Source organism: Rhincodon typus, chromosome 10, assembly GCF_021869965.1.
Source record: "Rhincodon typus isolate 14 chromosome 10, sRhiTyp1.1, whole genome shotgun sequence".
Classification (NCBI taxonomy): Eukaryota; Metazoa; Chordata; class Chondrichthyes; order Orectolobiformes; family Rhincodontidae; genus Rhincodon; species Rhincodon typus.
The window spans coordinates 32489758-32508443 of NC_063341.1; the positions used below are offsets into that span (position 1 = coordinate 32489758).

General features: G+C 37.9%; 1 protein-coding gene across 1 annotated transcript in view; it reads right to left on the reverse strand.

Annotated features, from left to right (window-relative positions):
• LOC109926858 (plasminogen activator inhibitor 1 RNA-binding protein-like) overlaps nt 1–15992 on the reverse strand; it is a gene marked incomplete at its 5' end in the record, with an annotated part of 33061 nt that extends 17069 nt beyond the window's left edge. The window contains 5 exons of the mRNA XM_048602080.1: nt 642–822; nt 2929–3003; nt 3102–3173; nt 3573–3704; nt 15832–15992. Of these exons, the coding sequence (XP_048458037.1) occupies nt 642–822; nt 2929–3003; nt 3102–3173; nt 3573–3704; nt 15832–15992 (621 nt within the window). The remainder of the gene's footprint in view (nt 1–641; nt 823–2928; nt 3004–3101; nt 3174–3572; nt 3705–15831) is intronic.
• Nucleotides 15993–18686: the final 2694 nt, after the last annotated feature.

Consider the following 18686-nt stretch of genomic DNA (forward strand, 5'->3'; position numbering starts at 1 on the left):
GAAAGATGTTCTTGTTATAGAGGGTGTGCAGCAAAGGTTGACCAGATTGATTCCTGGGAATGATTATGAGAAGAAATTGAGTTGATTAGGATTGTATTCACTAGAGTTCAGAAGAATGGAGGGGAGATCTCTCAAAAAATTCTAACAGTACTAGACAGGTTAGATATAGAAAGAATACTCCTGATGTTGGGGAGAAGTTTAAGGACTCTGAGGGAGAAGAAATATCTTTCTTCCTCCAGAAAGAGTGACGAACCTGTGCAACTCACTACCACAGAAAGTCGTTGAGCCAATACAATGTGCTTTCAAGGAGTTAGAGGATATAGGTTTTGTGGTTAAAGGAATCAATGGAAGTGGGGGAAGGACATGATTAGGGTTTGGGCTCGGTGATCAGCTATGATCATACTGAACAATGATGCAGGCTGAAGAGGGTGAATGGCTTACTGTTGCTCCTACGTATTTTCAGGACTGCTAATTTCACTTTGGCCTAATTCTACAAACTGAGTTTATGATTTCTAAAAAAAAGTTAGTGACATAACGCTAAGCAAAACTATGGAACAGCAATATGACATTTTTTTAAAAAATTAAAACTATTTACTTCAAGAATACTGTTTCTACAGTTCACAGCTGTGCTCAATACCTACCTCTTCAGTTTTAGGTTTGCGCAAAACAAAACCCTTCTTCCACTGACTGCTGTCACAACCCTCATTAGGCTTGCGGATATTAAACTCAGCTTTTGCTCGTTCTTTATCTTGCATGGCTTTCCACTCATCCAGGGTCATTTCCTTCGGACCTTCTTCTTTAACCTCTTCTACTTCATTTTCCCTGTTAGACAGAAATGTATTGGGTACAGGAAATCCTTGGATGGAAAAGTACCAAAACACTCCAGGTGTTCAAATGCAACAAGATCCGTAAAATATCCAGGCTTGGGCTGACAAACGGCAAGTAACATTCATGCCACAAATGCCAGGCAATGACCATCACCAACAATCTAACTACTGCCCCTTGAAATTCAATGGTGTTACCATCACTAAATCCCCCCGACTATCAATGTACTTGGGGTTACCATTGACCATAAACTCAACTGACTTGCTATATAAACACAGTGGCTACAAGGGCGGGTCAGAGACTAGAGATACTGCAGCAAGTAACCCAACTATGAACTTGCCAAAAGACTGTTCATCATCTACAAGGTACAAGTCAACAGTGTGATGGAATACTCCCCACTTGTCTGGATGGCTGCCTCTCCAACAAAATTCAAGATACTTGGTACCACTCATGACAAAGCAGCCCACTTGACTGGTACCACATCCACAGCACATTTCAAACTCATGACCACTACCATCTGGAAAGTCAAGGGCAGCAGATTCATGGGAACACCAACACCTGCAAGTTCCCTCCAAGCCACTCACAATCCTGACTTGAAAATATACTGCCATTTCTTTACTGTCCCTAAGCCAAAATGTTGGAATTGCCTCCTTAACAGCATTGTAGGGTCAACCCACAGCAGATGGACTACAGTGGCTCAAGATGGCATCTCACCACCACCTTCTCAAGGGCAACGAGAGACAGGCAATAGATGTTGATAAATAGTTTCAACCACAGCACACAAATAAGTTAATGAAAAGCTTATTCATTAAAGTTACTTGGTCCAGGGTTACCTAGTTTATCATGCTCCCTTTTTGAGCAACTACAAATAAATCAAAGTTGTAAAATTTCATTTGATGGGGGTCTTTGCAAGCTAATCAGAGAACTGGCATCTTGAACATATTCAGATAATATGGTTGTCCAATAGCTGCTTATGCTTTATATAGTCATTTTCAGTAACCAAGCATAGTACACATTTTGTTTTGTCTTAAGTGAGGAATATCACATTTACAACAAAATTTCTTTTCTTTATTCATTCACAAGATGAGGGCGTCGCTGGCTAGGCACCATTTATTGCCCATCTCTAATTGCCCAGAGGGCAGTTAAGAGTCAACCACATTGCTGTGGGCCTGGAGTCACATGTAGGCCAGACCAGGTAAGGATGACAGTTTCCTTCCCCAAGTGACATTAGTGAACCAGATGGGTTTTTCCAACAATGGATTCACGGTCATCATTAGATTCTTAATTCCAGATATTTTATTGAATTCAAATTCCACCATCTGCCATGGCAGGATTCGAACCCGGGTCCCCAGAACATTATCTGGGTCTCTGGATTAACAGTCCAGCGATGATACCACTAAGCCATTGTCTCCTCTAATCTTGTCTCGAACACCCTAAAGAATAAAACAAGGCTTGTACACAATATTATAGCACGCAGGATGTAGTATGCCCAAACACAGCTACACTACTTTACTATTTACCTCTATCCCCTAGCTTACCATACTGTTAAATCTATTTGTATGTTTTTAATCCACAATTTTATTTTAAAAATGGCTTCCAACTCTGCTTTAGGTCAGACGTTTCAACCCTGTGAAAACACTATTTCCTTCCAGTTTCATGACTCAAACAGTGAAAAATAAAAGTTTTCCACAATGTACTCAATTTGAACATCTGCTCAATCTGTAACCAGATTGTCTAAGCACTACATTAACAAAGTCAATCTCAAACCTTGTCAATCAGGGGCAGTCTCTTCTGCACATTCTACAGTTTTGCAAATTTTCTAATTGCAACCTAATAAACTGTTGCATTTCTTTACTGCTCCCTTAACTTTTGTATTATAATGCCCAAGACATCACACGCTTCAACAACTTGCCCTCAAGGATTTTTGCCCACACCTCCAAGGTTTTACACACGTATGTGCTTTACCGAAGAAAGATTTATATATGATTAAAATTCAAATAAGTTTTGGCGATTCCTACAATTCTATTCACACCCAAGATCAGAACAGAATTTGATAAGATGTTTATTGAAGATTTTTAAATTTATTATCACTTGACAACTCACTTGTTCTCAGAGTCAACTACTTGTTGCTCATCTCCCTCAGGTGCCTCTTCAGTAACAGCAGACTGATCAAGTTCACTATGCATAAAGGGGGAAAAACGTTTTAGTTTTACAGGCAAAAAACTCAGTCAAAAAAGTTAGCAAGGTTTTAAAAAAGAAATTGTTTTTGTACTAACCCAAGTTCATCTTTTACTGTTCCCCAGTTGTGTGATCCACTGCCACCCCGTTTGTCTTCTGGTTTCAGGCCACTGGAAGAGAAACTATTCTCTCTATATATCTGCTGTATATACATAACTACTCAATTTAAAAACAAAACAATGAACTAGCATTTTCAAATGTATTGGTGCTCTAAAGTATTAGCATTTCAATTAACTCACTGCATTAGGCTTAGACACAAGCTAATTTCTTATTGAATCTTAATTTAAGATTCTACCTCCAGCAAATACTGTGTTCTGATAATTCTATTGAGTTCTTAAATAAAAATGCTACAAGTATAAATATTTCATCTTTATTTTAAGTGGCAGGTTACAGTCAAAAATTGTGTTTATCCATAACTATTTTGTTTTCTATCAGCATTGTAACAATTTTAAGGTTTGCCTTATTGATTTCAAGAATTCTCTATTACAATAATCGTTATATCAACTTACGATCGGTCGCTTCCACTATGCCTGTCAAATTCACGTTTTCCACGGGAGTCAAAACCATCACTCCTTCCCAGGCCACGCCCACGGCCACGACCTCTTCCACGTCCACGCAGTGGTCTGTCACGATCAACAGGCCTAAGTAGAAAGCAATAAATTAGATCCGATACTAGAATGCTCAAGGCCACAGTCACCACAACCACCAACCCAAAAGCCATAATGAAACAGCTGAACTAATCAATTTCTTCTATCATTTATTTATGAAAATGGTGAAAAATTTCCAAAACAACAACGTTACAACAGACAACTATCTCATCTTCCATTTTGTACTTCTGGACAGTTTAGGATTGCGTGCTTGCAATCTTACACTATCTATCCTTTTAATGCTTTTGTAAACGGGGTCTTCACTAAAGTAAACAAAAACAAATTGCTCGATAAACTCAGGTCTGGCAGCATCTGCGGAGAAAGCAAGGTCTACATGTCAGCCCAATGACCCTCCTTCAGAACTGGAGCTGGAACGCTGCCTCTGCTCTCTCCACAGACGTTTATAGACCTGCTGAGTTTCTCCAGCAATTTGTTTTTGTTTCAGATTTCAGCATCTGCAGTTCTTTTGTGGTTTTTTTTTCCCCCGTGGAACACCCTGACTGTTATGAAATGTCCAATTTCATGATTCACACATTATAGAAATAGAACTTGCCTTCCTACAAATATAATTCCTCAAAGAAAAATCTTTGAAATTTGGGTTGCAACATCTGAATATACAGTTATCTACACATATCAAAAGATCACATCTACTTACAAGATCAGAGTTAAAGGGCAAAAGCAATGAAAAGGCAGGAGGGCTTGATCAGTTAGACTTAGGAGAAATGCCGTTTTCACCAGAGACGAGAATTATTCATGTAATTCCCGAGATCAAAGAATTGTTGAGAAAGTAACCAGTAAACAAGGGAAATTCATGAAGTGCTCATGTACTTTACAATTCAATAAATAGGTTTGCGATGGTCAAGTTTAATTAGTTTGGATCTCTATCTGGGATATACCAAAAGGGTGCTAAGAGCCCCCAAGAAATCTCATTTCCCAGCGTAGCAGGAAGCATGAAAAATTCCCAAGAGCTATGACATCTTTGTTTCAATCCAAGAGAACTGCAAGAACCCTGTAGATACTGGAATGCATTGAGGAATTTTTGGACAGAATGAAGCATAGGACAGCTTTGCTAAGATTGTTCTGATTTAAAGAAACTTTTGTTTTTACTAAATACTAGTAGCATTTGGTTTAATTCTTGTATAGTTTTCTATTCAAGATGTGCCATGTTATGTCAGCTAATAACTGGGAGTTTGAGGTCAGCTTTCCTCCAGACCAAAACGTAACATCAATGAAGGCAACTTAGTACTGACAGTTTATTTGAACTGCTGTCCATTGACTCCATCAAGAATCATCTGCAGCAATCAACTGGCAAATGCACTACAATTATGCCAGATTACCAGCTTCTTTTTACTTCACAGAAAACCTAAGATGCTCTACCTGCATTTTCAACAACTGCCAAATCCAAAAGAAATATGACTCATTGTATACCCGACTCTCATCACTAACATCAACTCATAACCTTCTCTCAACGCCCCTGAAGGCCACATTCCTCGTAATATCTAATCCAAATCCATAACCCTGTTCAGTATCATCTTGATTTTAAAATTCTTACCTGATTTTCTAAATCCTCAGTCTTATCCATTCCTTGCTAATCTCCTCTAGCCTTACAACACTGCAATGGCTGCACTCAGCTAATTCTGGCTTAATTCTGCCACTATTCAGCTGTCAAGACTGAAGCTTTTAAAAGTCACTCAACCTAAACACATCACCCACTCAAACTGCTACTATAGAGTGAAAGCCCAATCATCCAAGCACCAAAATAAAAGTGTGTACTGCATTCTCCACTCACCCCAACAGTTTTCCAATTGGAAACCCTTTCCCTTTACTAAGCATTCTAAAACAACTTGTATTTGTACAGCAAGCACCTTTAACCTAATAAAACACAAATACATTTTTCCAGAAAAACGAATGGTATCAGTAGCCATTTAGAAATTAGAACAGAACAGCAAACTGAAGGAAATTGCTGTTTAGTTAGAATTGGATCTCACAACTGTGATAATAAGGTAAAGCTGTAGATGACGTCACCATTGAGATACAGTGGGTGGGGGTGGGAAACCGGCTAAGATTTCGCAAAAAAGAGTAGGGTAGGTATGGTAGAAGACATCTGAGGCAGGAAGGAGGAATGAGAGCCGAGGCTTCGTAACACAGTTGTTATAAAAACTTTTTAAACGTTAACAAACTTGACATTAACTTTCTGCACATTAAGTTCCACAATCCTTTACTTTTATATTATATTTGCATTCAAAGCTGCATAATACAAATATAAGAGATTTCTTGCTGTCAACATCAAAAGGTTCCAGTTGGTTCTTGATTTAGTACAAGCGTGGTCATAAAGCAGGGATGTGTCATTTTTAGTATGTTAAAGATGCTATATAAACTACTGTCAATATTAACTATTTTTGACTGGAAAAGACTGGTTGCATGTTTAGAGGTTTCAAAAACTTGTTTTCATTGGCAATGTTTTTATGAAGCTGAATGAAAGATAAATACTTGTTAGAGACTTTAAAACATTCAAAATGCATGGGAACAGTCACAAATGCACGCCCAAAAATTCAATTAAACAGAACGAGCAGAGAAAAGCAGCCTCAGTTTGTGGGAAAGACTTAATCAGAAAGAGGCTGCTCCTCCAATCTTAAATTCAGACCTTCTCATTTCTGCAATCATAGGTTCCCTCTTAATACTCTTGTTGCTTCTCAAGAGACAATCTACCATTTCGAATGAATAATGGTTTAGCCAGCCCCCAGAGGGCAATACAACAGAGTCAAGGGATCAACAGAAACTTACCGAAATTAAATCAAAATTTCATTCAGGGTAACAGCACAGCCAGTCCCTAAAGGTATCGTCATGCCAAAGGACTCTGCATGGTCCCTCTCTCCACGGATGGAGAAATGCACACATGCCAACATTTCAATAATGTTTGGAGGCAAAATGACCACTTTTAAAAAGAAATTCTCCATCCTTTTATTCTCCAGTTGCAACAAAAAACGAACAGGAACAAAACATTACACCATACAAGAAACGGATATTTTAGTTTGGTCAGGTCATGCAATAGATCACTGCTCTTTTGATACTTCAGATCAACTTCTGGAATGGTAGATGTTGCTGCCCTAGATAAAAGGGAAGGTGGCCAACAACAAGAAAGACTACTTCATAGTTGGGGGTTAGAGATGCACAAGTTATCAAATGACATGCTCCAGAGATTTATGCTAGAGCTTCCTGACCTACACACATTGCCTGACTGACGTTTAGCACTAGCAATCCAAGTTTCATCCAAGCAGAGAATCAGAAAGTGTCAGAAGCTTTAGATGGGCATGTGGCATTTAGATCGGAGTACACAAAGTCCAATACAGCAACTTACATTTATGCAGCACCTTTAATGCAATTAAAATATTCCATGGTGCTTCACAACAGCATTTTAAAACACCAATAGCACAGAATTCAAAAAGTCAGGAATGCATTGGAATAATCAAGTCCAGAGGTAATAAGGTAAGCCGATACTGAGGAAGGAATAAGATGGATATTTCTCTCAACAATTTTTAAAAACTCATTGCTATATACAGGATCCCAAAAACTGCAAACATAACTGTACCAAAACAAATTGTCACGAGAAATATTTGTGATACACCCCAAAAGACACAGGTATTATATAACTGCAATCTCTTCTTCTAAACAATGTAATTCTCAAATGAAAGACATGGAGAGATCCCATGACATAAAGGCACAAATCATGAAATGGAAGGCTGCAGGTAAAATTCAGCAAAATAAGGTGTTGCATCTTAAATTTAAGGGCTTTAATAAAAACTAAAGCTAGGAAAGCAAAAAGATCAACTGAAAAAGCCAAACTTAACACTAAGTGCAATGTATAGCATCCCATCATATAAATAAAGACCACAGAAGAGATGAAACATGAATTTATAGATATTAAAAGGAGACAACGTACATTACATTTCTAAAATAAAATCAGATTAATTAAGGCGACAATTTTTAAAAAGTGTATTCAGGATAATGATAGCATCACTGGCTAGGCCAGAATTTATTGCACATCCCGAATTGCCCATAAGGCAGTTAAGAATCAACCACATTGCAGTCACATGTAGGCCAGACCAGGTAAGGATGGCAGTTTCCTTCCCTAAAGGACATTAGTGAGCCAGATGTGTTTTTCTGACAATCGACAATGGATTCATGGTCATCATTACAGATGCTTTTTTAAGAACGGAATTCAAATTCCACCATCTATTGTATCGTTATTTGAACCCGGTCACCAGAACATTATTGGGTCTTTCATTCAGAGTCCAGCAATAACACCACTAAGCCACAGACGCTCTGTAGAAGCATGCAGAAGTTTTGAATGGTGTTGTGTAATTTTTTTTGAACAAAGATTCAATTACGAAGGGGTTAAAATCTATAAATTCTTCCAAGTCCTAAATGAAGGTTGCATGTGATAAATTGGAGAAGACAATCTATCAAGACATTCATAGGAAGATCATAACTGAACATTTAAGAGAAAGTTAAATAAACATGATTAAATCAAAATAGAACTAAGGGTATTCTAGTGTAGTTGAAAAAAGTGTGGAAGTTTGACCAGAATTAACTGATCTGATTCTTTGACATTAATTAAAATTTGTCATCACAATCATAAATGCATGCACACAAGTTTTTTGTATTTTTTCCCCCGTATTATAAACAGGGAGCCACCTACACTACCCAAAGGATCACTGTCAAGTATCTATTAAAATATTGAAGACAGAATATAGTGTTAGAACAGCAGTAGCTCAAAAATACTGAAAAATGCAAGAGTGTGTTTAAACAGCAACTGTGAATGAAACATTTAATTGTGTGATGGTAGTGTCCAGCAACTACACTTCAGGTGAAGCACTCAATCAGCTGCATAATATGCCATTTCTACGGTAGAGATACAAAGAACCCTTCTGATGCAGTACATTAATACTTGCACAAGGTGAAACTCTAGCTATGGCTACTGAGCTTCAGAGGCACATAGTATAGAGAAAATTCTGAATTACAACCACATTATAAAAATTGCACATCAAGAATATTCACTCGTATAAAGACTGCCCTGCAGCATGTTTGCAGCAGAACTCCATGTTACAGGAGTGAGCCTATTGAATATACCCAGAGATAGTGATAGAAATGTCTGGAGTTGGATCATAGTCACAACTGTGACCATTGCTATGTCGCATGTTGCTGGACTAGCCTTCTCCAAACTGGGAACCAGCCCCAGACACAGACACAGGAGATTTGCAGATGTGACTATTAATGTCTTTTCTCTTGTTACAGACAGGTCCATTTAAATTTATTAAACATGAAGTGGTCTCAACAGGTTGGATGACTAGATCACTTAAGTGTCTCAAGAATCAACTAGTGTAGGATTAGTGCCACAACTGGCTCGATTTGGTATGGTTTTAAGTGGAATTTTTAAGACCAGTATTAAAACCAATGATCTATAAACCATGGTGGTCAGTTTTCTGTCTAAGCAGTTTACCAGTCTGCTATACTCAGAAAGTAAGTTAAGAAACTGAATACACGCTGGAGCTGCTCGTATAATATTAGGATCCTCAGGCTGTCCTGCCCAACTGCATTGTGGGTCTACATACAGCAAGTGGGCTGCAGCAGTTTATGAAGGTATTCATCGCTATCTTCTCAAGGAATGAGCACTAAATGCTAGTTCAGCCAGCAATATCCACATTCCACAAGTGAATTAAAGTTACAGTGCAAACTATTCTTTTTCAGAAGCAGCTGTACACCATGCTTCCTTTCACTCAGGGCCATGACCAAGAATTGATGGAGTCACACAAACAAGAAACCAGAAAAGAAACTTACAGGGCTGACCTGGGCAAAAGAAAAATACGAACATATGCGGAAGAAGAATAAATATAAAAATTGGTGTTTGGTAGAACAGAACTTGAGAATTGCTTTAAAAAGACACTTGGCCAAAGCTTTTCATCTTGCACTCATCAAGACAATAAGAATTCCAATATAAGAGAAAACCAAGAGGTACTGCGCTGACTGAAGACATCACCATTAATTGACAATTAATGTTTGCATTGTTCAGGGCAACGTTACCATCAAGGGGCCACTTGTCAATGAATCAGTCCTCTCATCACAGTACAGATGTTGGTTTGCTCCTTTATTGATATGATTGCAATTGTCCTGATGAGCATGAGACTTCGCTCAAAAGCTTCAAAATGTAGAAATACTTAAAATAAAATAAACAAACAGGTACAATACAAAAAGTGGATATAAACTTTCAATATGCCAACCTTTGAGCACTGTAATACTTCCAACAGCTCCTACCCTTTCCTGTCATCACAAAGGAAGAAGCAACTATGTAACCTGGATACCATCACCAACCAAAAACCCAGGGAACATAAGAGTTCTCATACAACTCATTCCCCAACTGCAATGTCACCAATGCAACTCAAGATGTGGAGAAGTCCCCAATAGTCCTTCTTTGCACTGCTCACAAATCAGTCCTTAAATTAATGTGCATGCAAAATTTATAGGAACTGAAGACTTAAAACAAATCAATTGGCACACTAGACAATAAAAGGGAAGGTTGATCAGGACTACTGATGTTGAAGACATCAGGGCAAGCACCAATGGGTGATCTATGTAGCCTTCCCAGTATTGTCCATATATTGAAAACAAACACCCAATCACATCATCTGCAAAAAAAAAGTACCTCATAAAGATGTAGTGTAACACTACACTGTATAGGTGGCTCTCAAAGCAAGATGATCACCTTCAAAAAAAAAAAAAAATACGCTCAAGTAAAACTCCGAAGGTAAACTGCATTTAGCCAGATCAATTGTTTAGTGGTCCAGAAATTCCACAGAACTTGCAAACATATCACTTGACAATAGTAAACTATAGAAAACCATTTTAAAAATGCATTTCTACTTGCATCATAATTTACAAAGATTTGACTTTAAAAAAACCTACAATACTGACAGCAGCTCCAAGGCAGTTTTGAATTTAAACCTGATGACCAAAGGATACAATGTACATAACAGCAATGAAATGTTTTCAAACAAACATCGTGAATCAATATTTACATCATAATGACCACATGACAGACCCAATTTTGCACTGCAAGTTACTGTTTCAAGAGCAGCCTGCTGACTGCAACTGAAATCATGTAAACAAAGTGAATGCTACTAGAAGGTACAATGCCCCAGATTAGTGGCATTGAAATGTGCTCGAGATTAAAAATAAGTCAAGATGCACTACCAAATTTTAATTCTTACCACCAAGGTACCACTAAAAAGAGGCTTCACATCTTGAGTTTCGAAACTAATAGTTACTTCTAAGTATAACCTTCCAGCAAGTGCAGACACAGCATTAAGGGACTCCTTAACAGTTCTACATTGAATACTTACTTTCAATTCATTTGAAGACCAACCCTGCAGCAATAGTTGAAATATTGTAAATCAAGAAATTTGCACTGTAGAGCAAATCACCATCAGAAATGCCACTTAGCTTTCAGGCAAGTTCTCAATTTGGAACAGTGCTAAGAAAACAGCTGTTTCTTTATCTTGGAGTTGGAGCTAGGTAACTCAATTAATTGAGAAATGTTCAAACACAGTATTGTTGGAGATGCTAGCTTTATATTTTTGTAAACAGTTGAAACATCAGTGTAACATCACACGAGGCCCTTAAAGTTATTAAAACTGAAATGAAATTTGGGCTGAAAAACCAACTGTTATACTAGTGATTAGGTATTTCTATCTACTCTGGGAAACTGGCCTGCACTTTCACATGTAGCTTCATTCATCCAGACGCTGGCAGCATTTTAACATCCGAGTTTGCCAATGTCTAAAACAAAACTAAGAATCCTGTCACTAAGTAGAGCATCTGGATTTTTTTGAAAAAAACCATATTTACATTTGCAAGGATACCACATGCCACAAATGTTTGTTCCTGAACAAACATCAATCATCCACACAATATATTAAACTAACCTCGCTCTTTCTGGTCAGTACAGATATTGCATGTCATAATTGTCTTTCCTTATGCTGAAATATTATACCTTCAAAAGGATCACAACTACAAGTCTATCAAATACAGGTGAGCTGCGAGTCAAAAATCTATTCAGGTTTGAGCATGTTTAACTATGTTCTGACACAACCCCTAAGGATCAGGTACATCACACATTAAATTCACAGAAAGAGTCATTAAAACCTACAGGTGCTCAAAAGCAAGGAAGGAGGCCTCTAACCTGCATTATTCAAGAGGTCTTCATTAAACCACATAACTACATTATAATACAACTAACTGACCCAAGCTCAGGTACACTTCAGATAAATCTTCTCATTCTTGACCTCAAGGATGACTCGCCTCCATTCTTGGTTAATGGGCTTGGAGATGGTATATGTGAACAGCAGATTCACCACACGCAGTTGGATGTTTGAAGAGGTGGCTGGATAGTTTGGAAGTTTGTGCACTGCCTCCAGCATCTAAAATGTCTTGCGTTTACAAAATAAAGACCAGCACTGCAAAATCATTCATTTCGGTGCTTCAGCAAGAAATCATGAGTTACGCCAAGTCTTTCTTATTAAAATCCACCTTCCCTTCTTTCCAATTCGAAGTGCATACCTGTGATTTGCAAAACCTTACCAGGCCAACCACAAAATAACTTGAAACTGCTTACTTACTCTTGGAACCAAAGATGTCCGAGTAACAGAAGCAGCGTGTGGAACAAATGATCAGCTAAAGATGTGCCACATGGATGGACATCCCAGGAACCAGATCAGGCATTCTTGTCTGGTATGGGTCAGCATCATGTCATAAGCCAGTGACTACAGCCGACAGACGCTATTAATAGCAGCATTATGATGCAAGGTAAATGACAGGAACAGACCATTCATCCCAAACAAGACAGTGTTTATGCTCCACTCAAGTCTCTAGCAGTTTTTTAAAATCAAATTCTACAATTGTAACCAAATATTCCCTTGTTACAAGCTTATATACTTCTCCCTTAAGTTAATACCAGTCTCTTCAACCACTACCTGGCAACATCCTTGTAGATCTTTTCTGACCTTTCACCACCCCCGCCCCACCCCTACAATTCGTTCTTAGCTCCTATCCAGACTTGTACCTCCCAAATAACAAATCCAAGTAAAATGCATTTCATACTTATCAGTGTTGAATTTTATTTGTCAATTAATTCTTCATTTTGCAATGTAATATCTTGTTATTGCGCTAGAGTATGCCACAGCACCAACTATGCCTTCAAATTCAGTGTCATCCACAAATTTAGAATTAAAATCAAAATCACTAACACATTAGAGTTATACAGCACAGAAACAGACCCATCGGTCCAACTTGTCCAAGCCAACAAGATATCCTAAATGATTCTAGTCCCATTTGCCCACACATGGCCCATATCCCTTTAAACCCTTCCTATCATGCACCCGTCCAGATGCCTTTTAGACGTTGTAATTGTACCAGCCTCCACCACCTCCTCTGACAGCTTGTTTTTTTATACACACCAACCTGTGGTGAACAATTTGGCCCTCAGGTCCCTTTTAAATCTATCCCGTCTCACCTTAAACCTACGCCCTCTAGTTTTGGACTCCCCTATCCCGGGGAAAAAGACTTTGGCTATTTACTTTATCCCTGCTTCTCATGATTTTATAAACTTCTATAACTGCACCCCTAAGCCTACAATGCTCCAGGCAAAAAAGCCCCTGCTCCAAAGTTCTGAGGAAGGCTCACTGGACCCAAAACATCAACTCTGATTTTTTCTTTACAGATGCTACCAGACCTGCTGAGTTATTCCAGCAACTTCTGTTTTTGCCCAAGCTTATTCAGCCTCTCCCTATAGCTCAAACCCTCCAAACTGGCATCCTTGTAAATCTTTTCTGAACCAGTTCAAATTTAACAACATTCTTGCAGCACGGAGACCAGAACTGAGCACCGCATTCTAAAAATGGCTTCACCAATGTCCTGCACAGCCACAACATAACATCCCACATCCTATACTCAAATGTTCTGACCAATGAAGGCAAGCAAATGCCTTCCTCACCACCACCTACCTGCAACTTCATTTTCAAGGAACTATGCACCTGCACCTCTAGATCTCTTTGTTCAGCAAGACTCCCCATGGCCCTACCATCAACTGTTTCAGTCCTGCTCTGGTTTGCCTTACCAAAATGCAAGATCTCACATTTATCTAAATTAAACTCCATCTGCCACTCCTCAGCCCATCGGTCCATCTGATCAAGGTCCCACTGTACTCTGAGATTACCTTCTTCACTCTCCACTACATCAATTTTGGTGTCACCTGCCAACTCCTATATTCACATCCAAAACATTTTAATGAAGAGCAGAGATCCAGCAAATACTGTGAAACAAAAGCAAAAACAGAAACTGGCCTGTAGAAATTCAGCAGGTCTCGTAACATCGGTTGAGAGAATGCAGAGTTAATATTTCGGGTCCAGTGACCCTTCAGACTCAGTTTCTCCAGCAATTTCTGTTTTTTAAATTTCCAATATCCGCAGTTCTTTGGTTTATTTTATCTGTGAAATACATCAACCGTCTCCTATTCTGAATAACTACCCTCTATTCCCACAATTACTTACTTAACCTCGAACTTAGATGGTACTCCATTTTGCCACTTCCTCCCCAACTCCACATCCTCTTGACGGAACTCCAGATAAATTACACTTACTGCATTACTGCTGTCTAGACTATTAACTCATTTAAACAAAAATTAAAATATGTCAACATGATTTTCACGTTTGAAATCCATGCTATTTCCACTTCAGGTGCTCTTCTTTACTAGGGAAGTTATTATTTTTGCAGAACTGACATTACACTGATTTGTCCATAACTCACTGACATATTCTATTTCACATATCTTAAATATAGGAACTACATTAAATATCTAACAGTCCTCGTACACTACTCCTTAATGCTTCTGTTAGCTTTTCCAATTGTTTTAAAATACATGAACTCAATCCATCTAGGCCAGAGGCCACATCTTTGCGGTCTGATTACTTTATTCAATATGTCCTTTTATTATTCCAGATGAACATGGTTCATTGCTCGCACCGTTCAATACCATGGATTGGGCAGTGAATTGCAATTACACTGGCACTGTTTACAAACATTAAGCACATAAACTTATGATGAACACCCCAAGATTTCTTTTGACATCTGTACTGCTAGTTAGAACATGCTAAATTACACACCTCAGTAAACCTCAGCACTACTATTAATATTTCTGATTGTAATCCACCTTGTTAGTGTTTCAGTTGCACTACCATCTCAAACAATTAAATAAATATTTTAATTATTATTACATTAAATATTTCACAAATCCTAAATTAGCACATTTGATTTCTTAATAAGAAAGGGAAAATATGAGAGAAGCTGGTGGAATGGTCTATTAACCGCTTAAGCAAAGTAAGTTTCATCAATAAAAACTTGCATCTGTTCCAGCAGGCCCAGAAATTGTAAAAGTAACTGAACAACAGGTTGGTGAAATTTCATGGTAACAATGAATGAAAAGTACAATAAAAATGCAGAACATGTCAATGTCAAATATTAAGACAGTAGAGAGACATTGCAGCAAGGATTTGGAGTCTGACATGTAACGCTTACTGTATAATCATAATATACATCATTTGGATGGGGGTCAGAGATTAGCAAACTATTTAAAAAAACTATTTAATTATTCACGCTTGCAAATAACTGTATACCATGTTGCATTGCTATATCACATTCACATCTATTGCTCTTAACAGGCTAAATACCACTGGTTCACTGTTTGGAAGTCGAAAAGAATCAGATCTTCAGCAGATTTTGGACAGCAAATGTAATAAAAAGATCACAAGAACCACCTGATCTCATCGACAGTATTACAAATGGTGCACACAATCAAACACAAGTTGAAAAATTTGAAGTTTCTGTCTCACTGCACGAGAGAAACTATGTGTAATAGTGCACATAAATAAAGGATTCAAACAATTCATGGTAGACAGAAATATATCCAATTAAATTAATTTAACAATACTCTATTAGAAAGATCAACCTGCAACAGTAATAGATCTCCTTCCACAAACCATACTGAACCATTTTCAGGACATTTTGCACATACCTTTCAGAGGAGAATTCACCCCCGTCAGCTTTTTCTTCAACAGGTCTATCAAAGCGTCGTTCACGAGGTGGTGGTCTTCTGTCTGGCCTCCTTTCACCAGGTTTTCCTTCACCTTGAGACTGCTGCTGCTCAGGCTTTCTGCCAACCCTTCTGACACCTAAAATACAAGTTTGCAAATGGTGAGGCACAAGTGTTACAAGCACACCAAAAGTGATTTATACCATTTGATGCCAACATAGACCATTGTTCCCAAGGAGCAAAATTTTCTGTAAAATACAACCATACTCAAATTTTGGGACAGAAGCAGCCTCCTGAAACAACCTAGGTCTAGTTTGAAATTAGAAGTGTCCTTTGACCTCTGCAGAAACAGTAATTTTCCCTCCTCTCTCAGATGTCTAAGATATTAGAATGTATGAAGTGTTAAACCGGTGGTTTAATGTATGTTTAAATTTAAAAAACTGAGGGAATAAACGTGCCTTTATACTGGGTCCTTTATCACTTTGTGCCCTGGAGGCCTTCAGACCTGTGCAGGCAGACATGGCAGCCAATACATGCACAGCATGGTTTAACAAATCGCAAAATATATGACTAAGGAATCAGATTTGTCACAGCTAAGAATTTCCTGCTTTTCTGGTTGCAACTTCAGACAGCTCAAAAAAAGGCACACCTCAGTGATAGCCCTGTGTTGTGGTTCTTGCATAGGATTTGAACAGTAGTCCAAACTGGGGAGGAATGTGCTACAAGTACAGCACAAATAAAAACAAATTGCTGAACAAACTCAACGGGTCTGGCAGCATCTGTGGCGAGACCCTTCTTCAGAATTGGACTCAAAACATTAACTTTGCTTTCTCCCCAAGGTTACCAGACCTGCTGAGTTTCTCCAGCAATTTGTTTTTAATTTCGGAATTCAAGAATCTGCAGTTGTTTAATTTTACAGCACAAATGAAGCCTGGCTGTAGTCAACAATGTATATTTCAAATTCAAAAGCAAACCCAAATCTACATTATGATTTAATATTTAGATGAACTATCATTGTAGCCAGTACAAACAATCATTCAAATATAACCACTTTATCATGCATAAAAATGGAATTCTTCTACTTTGTCAAGTGTAATTCTTGAAATTTTAAACAATAGAACCCTTGTACCAACAAACTTACACTTTCTGGAATTCTCAAAGTTGCATTCTCTGGTTTGCTCATCTCAAATTTAGTGAAAAAAAAACATTTGTTTTGTAGCAATACATTCAAATATTTTATACCAGAGTATACATCTGAAGTAATTAATCAATATTTGAAATTGGTTTACCCAAACTGCCATCACCTTTCAAGTTGTAGTAATAACTACAAGAATAACCCTGTTAACTCTTATCTATTGAGCACAGCCTGCCAAGAAATAAAATCAGTCTCACACCTCTCAGAGAACACTGGGACACAGCCAAAGACCCAATCTTCCAAGTGTCTCTCGTTTGATGATGGAAATGAACTAATTCAATTGGTCATTTTCAGATATTGACAGCAAAGAGAAAAGCCTCAAAGACCAAAGTGGGAGTTTTCAGTTGTAGCTCAGAAACTAGTTCTCAAATGTACATAACTAAGTTTTTCTGACATTCAATAACCTATCAAGTTTCCCTTAAAAAAACTTCATTTTCCAGTCTCCACTTTAAGAAACTTAAGTTTAACTACATTTTGATATTTGCACATACTCTTAGTTATAACAGTATAAAATAGATCATACAGATTCACATTTTAAAGTTTTGACTCAAGTGAGTTATAAAACGTCAGGACCACGTGTATCTGCTGTTAGCTGTAGTAAAATAGCTGGGTTACAGGAAGCCAACAGAAACAAGCAGAGAGTTAAATTAAGAGATGAGCAGAGTCTGTAAAGAATTGAACTAGTTGCTCTCAAGGTTTACAACAAAATGTTTCTACAAATAAAAGGAACTGACATTGGCTAGACCATAAAACCCAGATGGCAACTATCTTGAATTTGACTTAGCTTTATTGTCACATTACTCAAAAGAGCACAGTGAAAAGGTTACAGTCACTGCATCAAAGCGCCATCATAGGTACAGGTACTTAAGATCAAAATCTAAGGAAACAAGAAAAAAAATTAGCGAAGTAATAGTCCAGCATTATAGGTCACAGGAATAAATTAAAAATATTTCATGATTAACATGGCTTTGTACCTCTTGTCTATTAGACAGTTCCAAATCGTCATGCCTAACCTTTCAACTTTTATCTACACAATTAAACCATTGCAACTTGGCTCAGCGTCCACAGAAGATAGACTCACTATCAATGCAGCTAGTGCTGTACTGAGAGTGTGTTGCATTTTGAGAAGTGTCATCTTTCAATGGATGATAACGCAATTTAAAATGCTCAAATCGGTGTAAAGATCCTATGTCTCTATTCAAAGAAAAAATTTATTCATTCCACACTGCAGGCAAAACAGGTGAACTGGTCACTTATTGCCTAATGTGGGATTTTGTCTTAAAAAAAGTTCACTTCAAAAATAGAGATAACAAGGTGTAGAGCTGGATGAACACAGCAGGCCAAGCAGCATCAGAGGAGCAGGAAGGTTGACGTTTCGGGCTTAGACCCTTCTTCTAGGCTTCATCCAGCTCTACACTTTGTTATCTCAGATTCTCCAGTGTCTGCAGTTCCTATTATCTCTCACTTCAAAAATAGTTCAATTGCTGTGAAGCACCAATAGTACTTAAAAAAAACTCTTACAGCAACTCCTTGAATAGAAAAATAGTACATATTACGAATTGAAATGAAAATTCAATTAACTTCGAGATCCATTGTTTAAGAGGCTTGCATCTGCCATCTCTTTCTTTGATCTCAAGCATGA